The 12,500-nt window shown below is 48.1% G+C and overlaps 1 protein-coding gene across 1 annotated transcript in view; it reads right to left on the reverse strand.

Moving 5' to 3' along the window:
- Positions 1-12,500, reverse strand: part of uvrag (UV radiation resistance associated gene) — a 289,705-nt gene that overhangs the window by 115,166 nt on the left and 162,039 nt on the right. The window contains exon 13 of the mRNA XM_063202750.1: positions 10,134-10,209. Coding sequence (XP_063058820.1) covers positions 10,134-10,209 — 76 coding nt within the window. The remainder of the gene's footprint in view (positions 1-10,133; positions 10,210-12,500) is intronic.

Here is a 12,500-nt window from a genome sequence, read left to right on the forward strand (position 1 = left end):
CAGCTCCATCGCTTTCCCGGAGACCCATAGACCACCAGTTCAGTACGGTGTGTGTGTGTGTGTGGTGTGTGTGTGTCTGTCCTTCTCTGAACTCCCATATTTCATCCGTTATTCCCCCTTCCTGTTCTTGAGTGACCGATCACTACCTTGTGCTCTTGTTCCTGATTGGTCCACACCATGGCCACTGCCTCGTCCTCCTTCTAATTGGTCCACACCATGGCCACTGCCTCCTCCTCCTCCTTCTAATTGGTCCACACCATGGCCACTGCCTCCTCCTCCTTCTCATTGGTCCACACCATGGCCACTGCCTCCTCCTCCTTCTTCTAATTGGTCCATACCATGGCCACTGCCTCGTTCTCCTTCTAATTGGTCCATACCATGGCCACTGCCTCCTCTTTCTTTTTCTTTTTTGTAGGCTTTTTGCCTTTATTATTACAGAACAGTATGATAGTAGACAGGAAATGACTGGGAGATAGAGATGGGGGAGGATTGGGAAATGACCCTCGAACCGGGGTCCCCGTGGGTGGGTATGCAAGCCCAAATGTGGGGGGCTTAGCGCGCTGCGCCATCCTCCTCCTTCTTCATGTAGGCCTATACTTTACGTCATTGCCAAGGCATTCCTGTGTTCCGCAGTACAGATGACGCTTCCCCAAGAGCCCAGTGCCAGGACTGATAAGGCAGCAGCCGCGGCCACAAGGGACTCTGATCTCACCACCTACCATGCACATACATGTTCACACGCACGCACGCACGCACACACACGCACACGCACACACACACACACACGCACACACACACACACACACACACACACACTCGCATGCATGATCGTGCACACACACACAGGTCCCTAATGGAGTGTGTTGTGTTGTGTTGTGAGCAGTAATCAGCAGCACATGCCCCTGGTCCCTATCAGGAGGCGACTTGTAGGGACAAGAGACACGGGGAGCAGAGACATGGGTACCCTGTAGTCACTCTAGTATGGAATACACACACACACACACACAGCCCCAGCCCCAGCCCCAGCCATCGCTGTAAGAGATTTTGGTAACACTTTATTTCAGGGATACATCTATTAGCAGTAATACATGCAATGTCCCTGTATAAGTAACTTGTAAGGCATGTACAAAGCAAAATCAAACATTTGTTAGGCATGTATTCGCACATGTGTTGTTCATGCGCAATAAAGGATTTATTACCAATTTAACCTTAGTAAGGACTTAGTAGGCCTTAGCGTTTGCTTAGTACATGCCTTACAATTTACTTATGCAGGCATTAACATTGTATGTATTAGTGCTAATAGATGTATCCCTAATATAAAGTGTTACCAAGATTACTTGGGAGAGGGGACTCTGGTAATGCAATAGCAAACAGGGTAACCAGTGCAGCCATGGCTCAGTGGTTAAAACACTGGTCTTTAGATCACAGGGTTGCTGGTTCAAATCCTCACTTCTACCACCACCACCTTCATCCATGGCTGAAGTGCCCTTGAGCAAGGCACCTAACCCCACATTGCTCCAGGGACTGTAACCAATACCTACTAAATAACTGTAACCAATACCCTGTACCAAGGCACCCAACCCCATTGCTCCAGGGACTGTAACCAATACCCTGTACCTAAATAAGTGTCAGACGTTTGGATACAAGTGAAATGTCATGTAATGGTGGCCCTTTACATTGTCTATTGAGTGGCATGTCAGCTAAGTGTAATGTCATGTAATGTAATGGTGCCTCTTTCCATTCTCTTCAGTGTATTGTGGGGCATGTTAGCGGCACTAAAAAGCCCACGTTAGCACTTGCGCTTCAAGTACCGTGTGTGAAATGCCCTCTTTTCCACATGAAATATGATGACAAATAATAAAAAAAACACAACTCTCTTCTCTTCTCAGCTCTCTTCTCCAACACTCTCGTTTACTGTTTCCATATGGATGGATCCCCCCCTCCTCCCCTACCACGCCCCTACCCCGACCCCTACCCCTAACCCAACCCCTACCCCTAAACATAGAGGGCTGGGCTGCATCCGAAACTGCAACAAACCTCTCACAACTCTGTGTTCCACCCCAGAGCGCGCACGCCGGTGTGTGCGTGTGGTGTGTGTGTGTGTGTGTGTGTGTGTGTGTGTGTGTGTGTGTGTGTGTGTGTGTGTGTGTGTGTGTGTGTGTGTGTGTGTGTGTGCGTGTGTGTGTGTGTGTGCGTGTGTGTGTGTGTGTGTGTGTGTGTGTGTGTGTGTGTGTGTGTGTGTGTGTGTGAGTGTGTGTGTGTGAGTGAGCTGGTCAGTGGTCACTCTAGCGCTTATGATGCCAGCCAGACGGTCGGACACATCACAGGCATATTTCATTCTTTCTGGGTTGAAGTGAAAGTATAAAGGAAAAAAAACCAAAAAAAAAACCCCTTCTCGTCTCTTTTTCGCAATATATTTTCCCTCAAAGCGTTTCCAGGTTTGGTCCATGGAAATCGCATTTTCCATTGCATCTCATCCCTGACTAACAAGACACAGGGCTGACAAATGTACTCAAAAGCCATACAGGGAGTTAGTCAGTCAATAGGACCCCAATAGGACTGCAGATTACCCACAACACTCCTCTGAAATCCAAAGCGATGAGCCTCTAATTTGATAGAGGAGGAAAAGTAGGAAGAAGATGAGGAAGAGGAGGAGGAGGAGGAGGAGAGGATAATATAAGAAAAAAGAGCATAGGAGAAGAGAGGAGAGAAGGAAGAGGAGGAGGAGGATGAGGAGGAGGGGAGAGGAGAGGATAATATAAGAAAAAAGAGGAGAGGAGAAGAGGGAAGAGGAGAGGGTAAAAGAGGAGAGGAGAGGAGAGGAGAGGAGAGGAGAGGAGAGGAGGAGAGGAGGAGGTGGTAGGGAGGCTATGGACCACCTGACGTCTTTCCCTCTACTCTGTCCTGCTTGACCTCAGAGCCTAAATAACAACAACATACCGGTACCCGACTTCTACCACATCAGAGATTAGGCCCTCACCCCTCACCACCCCACCCAACATCCCCCAGTCCCCCTATTCCTGCACTCTCATACGTCAACAACCCCCAACCCAAAACACTCCTACCCCCCACCACCCCACCCCAAACCCTATTACCCCAAACCTCTCTCCTTTCCCCAGCAGATCACTTTCAAACGGGGGGCAGGGCACAATTTAATAAGAGATAGGGGGTTTAATCCCCCCCACCCCAACACATAGAGGCAGACGCAGACGCACACACACACACAGACACACACACAGACACGCAACGCATGCACGCGCGCGCACACATGCGCGCGCACACACACACACACACACACACACACACACACACACACACACACACACACACACACACACACACACACACACACACACACATACACACATACACACACACACACACACACACACACACACACACACACACACATACACACACACACACACACACACACGGAGAGGACAGCAGAACAGTGCAGTGAAATAAGATCGCTGCTCCGTCTGGTCGGATAAGCAAGCAGCCAGCCAGCCCTACGATAGGGAAGGACAGGATAGGGGTCTCGCAGCAAAGGGAAATAATTACATTTCCCAAGGAAGGAAAAGACAAAAAAAAGAGAGAACTGACAAAAAAGGAAGGGGAAAAAGTTCCTTTTTTTTAAGAAAGAGGTGGAGGAGGAGAGGGCCCCCGATCAACTCGAAAAACAAAAGCAGAATAATAACCTGCAGCCATTTTGCTGCCACGGCTATTGGGGGGGGGAGAGAGAGAGAGAGAGAGAGAGAGAGAGATAGAGAGACAGAGACAGAGAGACTGGAGAGAGAGAGAGAGAGAGACAGAGAGAGACAGAGAGAGACAGAGAGAGAGAGAGAGAGAGAGAGAGAGAGAGAGAGAGAGAGAGAGAGAGTTGTGTGTGTGTGTGTGTGTGTCTGCTACGGCTGTTGGCCAAATTGTATTAAGCAGGGGGGGGGGGGGTGTGTGTGTGTGTGTGTGTGTGTGTGTGTGTGCACGCGTGTGTGTGTGTGTGTGTGTCTGCTACGGCTGTTGGCCAAATTGTATTAAGCAGGGAGAGTCGAGCGCAATTTTCTAATATGGTGGCAGCCAATGAGGCAGGCTGAGGCTAATGAAGCCTTCAGATGCTAACCAGGAACAGACTGGAGAGAGGAGAGAGAGAAGAGAGAGAGAGAGAGAGAGAGAGAGGGGGAGAGAGAGAGAGAGAGAGAGAGAGAGAGAGAGAGAGAGAGAGCAGGAGAAAGAGAGAGAAAAGGATGGAGAGAGAGAAAGAGGAGAAAGAGAGAGAGAGAGAGAGAGTGTGCGCGCAAATTATATTAAGCAGGGGGGGAGAGAGAGAGAGAGAGAGAGAGAGAGAGAGAGAGAGAGAGAGAGAGAGAGAGAATGTATGGATAGTGTTCATAAGGGAGTGAAGGATGGAGAAAGCCAATTAGACATCGCAGGAAATGACTTGCAGCATGACCGTTTGCCCCATGCACATTTCTCTCTCTCTCTCTCTCTGCATGCCATTCTGCCCCATTCATCCTTTTCACTTTTCTTTCTGTTTTTATCTCTCTCTGTCACTCTCTCTATCTGTCCCATGCAGTGAGTCTGCCCCTCGTGCTTCTTTTTAACTCTCTCTTTCCCTCCTTTTCCGGCCCTTCTCTCTCTCTCTCTCTCTCTCTCTCTCTCTCTCTCTCTCTCTCTCTCTCTCTCTCTCTCTCTCTCTCTCTCTCTCTCTCTCTCTCTCTCTCTCTCTCTCTCTCTCTCTCTCTCGATAGTCTTTAACACTCAGTCTTTCTCTTTCTCTTTCTGTTTTCCCCCCTTCTTCATTGCATTCCGTTCTCTGCCTCCTGTAGTTCCTGGTATGGGCCTTGTGATGTCAAAGGAATGGGCATGTGGTGCTCAGAAGACTTACAAGTGATTATGTGACAACTGTGTGTGTGTGTGTGTGTGTGTGTGTGTGTGTGTGTGTGTGTGTGTGTGTGTGTGTGTGTGTGTGTGTGTGTGTGTGTGTGTGTGTGTGTGTGTGTGTGTGTGTGTGTGTGTGTGCATGTGTGCGCGGTGTGAATGAATGAGATTGTGTGTGTTGCCATGCCAACAATGTCCGATGCACAAAGCTGCGTAGTCTACCACTTGCAGCCTGTTCCCCATACACACAATGCCTTGTACCACTTCAAATATGTGTCCCATACACAATGCCTTGTACCACTTCAAATATGTGGCCCATACACACAATCGGTGCGTTCCAATATGCGTCCTTGCGTCCTCCACTTATGCTTGTGGCCTTGCCCCGCCTCCTGGCCCCTCCTCTGTGGAGAAAACAATAGAGTTTCCCCGCTATCAGCCTAACCACAACAATTTTTGGGGGGCTATTCATCATTCACCATCCAGTTAGCAAATGAGAAAAAATCTTTACATTTGAGCTTTTGCAAGATAATGAAATATAATGCTGCTGTCAGTGATGCGATCACGACATATTACTTCCTGGTACGAAGCCACAAGCACAAGTGGAGAATGCAAGGTCACATACTGGAACGCACACAATGCCTTGCACCACTTCCAGCATGTTCTCCCCTCTGTTCCCACAATGCCTTGCACCACTTCCAGCATGTTCTCCAATGGCTATCCGATCTGACGGCTGATAAGGATCTTGACGGGAAACGCTTTGTGCTGTGCAGCGGCCCACCGCAATGCTGGCTGTCTCATGCTGCTCCCAAACTCACAGGAATTCCCATGAAAGGCTAACTTCTGCCAATTTCGACATGCCGTTTAATGCTCACACTACCCTGGACTTGTCAGTACCTGAGAAGTGTTTTTTTTTTTTTTTTTGCTTCAGCCTTTTCCGAGATCCTGGTCATTGTAATGGGGGCAGGTGTTTACATTTTTTTTTTTTAAACATCTTGATTTATTCCCAATAACATCCAGAAAGTTATGGAACATCAGCAGACAACTAGCAAACAGCGATACCTTTCAGGATAATATTAATAATATTCCTCCACGTCCACCATTTTGAATTTCAAGACATTTTTTAGCTGCAAAACCTACTGTACTTTGGAAATAGTTCTAGTAAATATTAGTTTATTACTTAGCAGATAGTCATGAAAAGCTGCAGCCTATTTGGCAACAGTTTCAACGAGCAGCATAGTTTAAATACCTACTCTGGCCACCATCCTACACAGTGCAACCCTTTAATGTCTGAAGTTCAGACATTCTCCACTAAGTCCCATTTACGTACATATGTGTGCAATTCACAGATTCTTTCTGGTCCATCATCCACTCGCATTCTCACATGTGCGACTCCCACACTCTCCACTGATTCACGTGAATGCGAGCAACTAAAAAACAGACCCTGGAGAGAGTCGCATGAAACGAAACGTGTGGTGTGGTGCAACAACGAGAAACGCTTTAGAGGGAAGGAAATCCCTTCTCTCAACACCCACCTGAAAGAGATTACAACACCGGGGCCGCATGCACAACGTCAAGCTCATGTGTTTTGACACTACAAAACGCTCAACAGTCGGACTGACACACCAAACGAGTGGTGTTTAAGTTGAGGAGAGTTGAGGAGTGGGGTTCCCATACAGCAGTGTTTCCCAACCTTTTTTGTCTCGCGTACCCCTTAAACCTCTTTGTTGTGCTATGAGTACCCCCTAATTCATGTTCTATATCGCTTTCTCTGTCCTGATGTGACTGCTCCATACATTTGTTATAATAATAACATCTTTCCAAGTACCCCCTGCAGTGTGCTCGCGTACCCCTAGTGGTACACGTACCCCTGGTTGGGAAACACTGCCATACGGGTGTGAATAACACAGCCAGACAAATGGGTGTGGAGATCAAACGCAACGCCAGCGAGAGGAATGCGATATCGCTGGTGATTATGTGGCCATTACAGGGATGCACTGGCCATCTGGCATAGCGGGCATTTCCCGGTGGGCCCCGCACCCTCGTGGGCCCCTGGCCATCTGGCATAGCGGGCATTTCCCGGTGGGCCCCGCACCCTCGTGGGCCCCTGGCCATCTGGCGCATTTCCCGTTGGGCCCCGCACCCTCGTGGGCCCCTGGCCATCTGGCATAGCGGGCATTTCCCGTTGGGCCCCGCACCCTCGTGGGCCCCTGGCCAGCTGGCATAGCGGGCATTTCCCGGTAGGCCCCGCACCCTCGTGGGCCCCTGGCCAGCTGGCATAGCGGGCATTTCCCGTTGGGCCCCGCACCCTCGTGGGCCCCTGGCCAGCTGGCATAGCGGGCATTTCCCGGTGGGCCCTGCACCCTCGTGGGCCCCTGGCCAGCTGGCATAGCGGGCATTTCCCGGTGGGCCCCGCACCCTCGTGGGCCCCTATGTTCTTAAATGCATTCTAGCCAGGGTTGCCAGATGACGCTGATGATTTCCAGCCCAAAAAATGCTCAAAACCCGCCTAGAAGCATAAAATCCCGCCCAATTCTATTGATTTCTATGGCAAAAATTGGGGCAGGTTTTTACCCTCGTGGGCCCCTATTTTCTTAGATGCGTTCTAGCCAGGGTTGCCAGATGACGCTGATGATTTCCAGCCCAAAAAAATGCTCAAAACCCACCTAGAAGCACAAAATCCTGCCCAATTCTATTGATTTCTATGGCAAAAATTGGGGCAGGTTTTTACCCGTTTACCCATTTTTACCCGCACACGGCTATCCTAAGCAGCCCAATTGGGCGGGAAACAGCCCAATCTGGCAACACTGGGTCTAGCATCTCTGTAAGAGGGCGTGTCGGCCCGTCTGTCCATCTGAAACGCATTCTTTAAATCAGCCAAAACACGAGCTTCGCCGCCATCGGATCGCCACCATCTCCGCCTGTCGGACTAGCTTTTTTTTAACTTTTCTGAAAATTAGTGTTGCACCGATACCGATACCAGTATCGGTGGATCGGTGGATCGGCACTAAAATGGTGGTATCGGTATCGGCGAGTACCAACAAATAGGGCACCGATACCATTTACAGGTGCTTGTATGACACTTAAACAGCCTTGGAATTGGTTATTTCATAGAGGTAATTAAAAAGTATAAAAAGTTTTGCTGGATTCACTTTGTATTAGTCTTTTTCCTGTTTCACAAACGTAGGCAGCAGCCTAACTAAGCCATGCAATGATTTTACATCCAAGTAGTATGCACTACAGTCCTTCATATATAGGCCTATACATTTCATATAGGGTGGTATCGGTATCGACCGATACTGCACAGCCAGATATCGGCTATCGGTATGGGGGCCAAAAAATGGTATCGGTGCAACACTAATGAAAATAGGGGCCCACAAGGGTGAGTCAGTTCTGCGCCGCAAATTATGAGGGGGGGTGCTCTTTCAGCCAGAAGAGCCCGGGCCATGATAGGCAATTTCTCCCCCAGTCCAGCCCTGTGCCCATTATCGTTGATGTTATTAGCCAACAGTTTGCTCATTCCCCATTGGAGATTGATGTGATTTATGTGTTGTGTTATGGTTGGGGTAATGAATTGGTTCCCGTATACATTTCACTCGTGAAAATTGTTTATTCCCCTGTTGTTTGTTTAGTTTAAACACATGGCCGTTTTCACTGCCTGAGTCATAGTCTATGTGGCTGATCAATAAAGGATATGATCTGCGTCAACGCACACACACACACACACGTGCACAGAAGCACGCACGTGCACACATAAGCAAGCACTCAAGCAAGCACACATACACAGTACACACCCACACCCACACACACACACACACACACACACATGGGGATCTTGATGGGAAACCCTTTGTGCTGTGCAGCCCACTGCAGGTTAGGCATCTCATGCAGCTCCCAAACTCGCCGACACACACACACACACACGCGCGCATGCATGCACACACACACACACGGGCGGGTGCGCACACACACACACACACACACACACACACACACACACACACACACACACACACACACACACACACACACACACACACACACGCACACGCACACGCACACGCACACGCACACACACACACACACAAACAGATTAATTGGCCCCCAGTTGCCCATTCATAAAGATGAAGGATGCAGGCTAAAGAGCTCAACAATGTCAATGATTGCAACTGTGAAGTTGATTCTCAATACTTCCTTCCTTCTACCTTCTGTACACACAGCACTCAACACCATTCCACAACATGCCAGAGATATGACCCCCGTTGTCAAGCCAACGTCATACAAATAAATGACATCACTCCAGTTTGTAACCTCTTCTTGAACCGAGATGTCCATTCATGGATCGGTATAGGTTAAGGAGATGGCGAGGTAGGGTTAAGAAGAGCCCTTGGAATGTCGACGATTTCAAATGACCCCCGTTGTCAAGCCAACGTCATACAAATACATGACATCACTCCTGTCTGTAACCTCCTCTTGAACTTCGATGTCCATTCATGGTTAAGGAGATGGAACGGTAGGGTCAGGAGACCTTACAATGTTGACGATTTCAAATGACCCACATCGACAGGCCGACTCCATCCAAATAAATGAAATCACTCTTATCTGTAACCTCTTCTTGAACCTACAGTAGATGTCCATTCATGGATCAGTATTGGTTAAGGAGATTGAGAGGTACGGTTAAGAGGCCTTCCTTACAATGTCGACGATTTCAAATGACCCACATCGACAGGCCAACTTCCTCCAAATAAATGACATCACTGCTGTTTGTAACCTCTTTATGAACTTGCAGTAGATGTCCATTCATGGAGCGGTGTAATGGCTAAGGAGATTTAGATTTGCATCACCAGTGAACCCTGGGAGAGGCCTTACAATGTTGATGATTTTATCTGGAGAGACTTGGTGTTCTTTTATAATACACAAAACCACCATCAAGAGGCTTAGCTTACCACAGCATTGCAGAGGAACTGCCCGCATTGTCAGGCCCAAGTGCATGTGTAAACAAAGGACATCACTTTTGTCCTTATCCTCCAAATCTCTGTTTTTTTTTTTTTTTTTAACAACAATGTTGACCCGCTTCATCTCCTGCGGGCAATGCTTTTGTTACATGGACAAGTGTCTTCACTAGGGAATATTATTATAGCAACGGCAAGCCTTTTCTTCCATGGGGGATGTTTTTATAGCACTGAGAGGCTTTGTATTCACTGTGCGATGTTTTATATAGTGCTGTTTTGTATAGTTTTATAAGGGCTTGGTCTTACCTGGGCGATGTTTTTGTTGAGCAGGTAGACGCCGTACTCGAACTGGAACCTCTCTCCCCTTGGATACAGTGGGAACCTACAGCAGACACAAACAATACAAACAAACAACACAACACAGTCTGGTAAACAACACAACACAACACAGTCTGGTAAACAACACAACACAACACAGTCTGGTAAACAACACAACGCACAACACAGTCTGGTAAACAAACAACACAACACAGTCTGGTAAACAAAGAGCAGCGAACGGACAAGAGAGGGAATCGAGGAGGAGTGAGAACGCATAAACAAACATAAACAACTGAAGACAATAAAACACACACAGTGCGTTGCGCTGCACGCCACACAGGGCCTTTTCGTGCCTGGCAACCCCTCCATACTGGAAAAAAGTACTGTAGGCAGGCCTGGCTTCACAAAAAGAACAAAAATAGGAAAAACAAAAAAACAAGGATACGTAACGGGACAGACCGCTGCTCCAAGGATACGGGACCGCTGTTCCGAGTGACTTAGTGGAAATCAAGACACAAAAGTCGCTCGGGCTCAGCGTGAGCTTTGACGCTGTCTTGCGTCTGTCGTTTTATAACCCGGATCAGAGAGGCTTGCAAGGGACGCCATGTTTTTATGAACTTAACCCCACACCCACCCTAAACACACACACACACACACACACACACACACACACACACACACACACACACACACACACACACACACACACACACACACACACACACACACACACACACACACACACACACACACACGCACTCCCCAGTCATCACATCTATTGCAATATGCAATGACTGAAAACGTGGCGCTCACTCCACGCTCAAATGTACTCTTGGATCCAAGGCTATCCACTTTACGACGCTTCAAGGCATCTGCAGACGAACACAACCGCTCTGATCAAGTCTAATGCAATATGCAATGACAGAACCCGCTGTGCCATGCACCTTACACACACACACACACACACACACACACACACACACACACACACACACACACACACACACACACACACACACACACACACACACACACTCCCCTGATCAAGTCAAATGCAATATGCAATGACAGAACCCGCTGTGTTGCACCAAGCTGCGCTCCACGCTCCCCAAACGTACTCGTGCATCCAAGGCGATCCGCTTTACGAGGTATTCAGCATCTGCAGATGGTTCGAGGCCCTTTCTTACGCCATCAGCCGTGACGTGACAGGCCGCTCGCGCTCGCTTCAAACGCCATCAATCAGATTTTAGGCGAGGAGGGGGGAAAAAAATCGGGAAGCCGCTTCAAAAAGACAAAGTCGAAAACAAGTCTTCACGAGGGAACGCTTCACTTCTCGGAGCCGACTGTGAAAATATGTTTCTGTGTTGAGAGACGCTGTAATGCGGTGGGGATGGCGGCAGCGTTGGGGTTGGTTATGGATCGCGTGGATGTTGTGAACTTGTGTCTTTTATTACACACATGGGGTTTGTTTCTTGAAAGCGTAGTTGCTAACCTATTAGCAACTTGGGAAGTTGCCAATGGAAAATTGCATGGAAAACAACAAAGTAGCTAACATAGTAAGCAACTATGGTTTCGAGAAATGCACCAATGGTCAGCACAGATCTGAACCGCTCCAAACAACCCAAACAACAACCATCTAGAACAGGAGTGAGGAACCTTTTTCACTTCGAATTTTATAAAGTCCTCTAAGGCAGTGGTTCCCAACCTTTTTCTTAGGGGACCCATGTTTTTACTATTTTAAGCGTTGGTGACCCAACCACGCGAGCGCCCGCACGAGACGGAGTCACAAGATGCCCTCCGTTTCCTGCGATAACTTATTTTAGTTATTTTATTCCTCAATTCGTCTTTGGTCAAATATAGAATAAATGTTTAATGTAGCACTTACAATTTGTTGCGTCTATGCATTTATTAGTTAAATGCTTTGTCTTTTATTCAACATGGGCTATATATATTTAAAACGAAACCCCTTAAAATCAAGAGGGCTCCGCGACCCCCGTTGGATCTTTGGCGACCCATAAGGGGGGTCCCGACCCATAGGTTGGGAACCACTGCTCTAAGGGTTGTACTATGAGCACAAACCAGGATTTCCCCCTGCAGTTTAAGGCCTACATTGACCGCACCTTCACTAGGTCCCCTGAAAATATAACTTAATTGTATTACAAATCTACATGTAAATGTTAATGGATGTCATGGATGGGGCAGCCGTGGCCTAGTGGTTAGAGAGTTGGTCTTTCAATCTAGGGGTTGCAGGTTCAAATCCCCCCCTGACCATCTCCATCCATGGCTTAAATGACCTTGAGCAAGGCACCTAACCCCACATTTCTCCGGGGACTGTAACAAATACCCTGACAAATA

The sequence above is a fragment of the Engraulis encrasicolus genome, chromosome 7 (assembly GCF_034702125.1).
Source record: "Engraulis encrasicolus isolate BLACKSEA-1 chromosome 7, IST_EnEncr_1.0, whole genome shotgun sequence".
Classification (NCBI taxonomy): domain Eukaryota; kingdom Metazoa; phylum Chordata; class Actinopteri; order Clupeiformes; family Engraulidae; genus Engraulis; species Engraulis encrasicolus.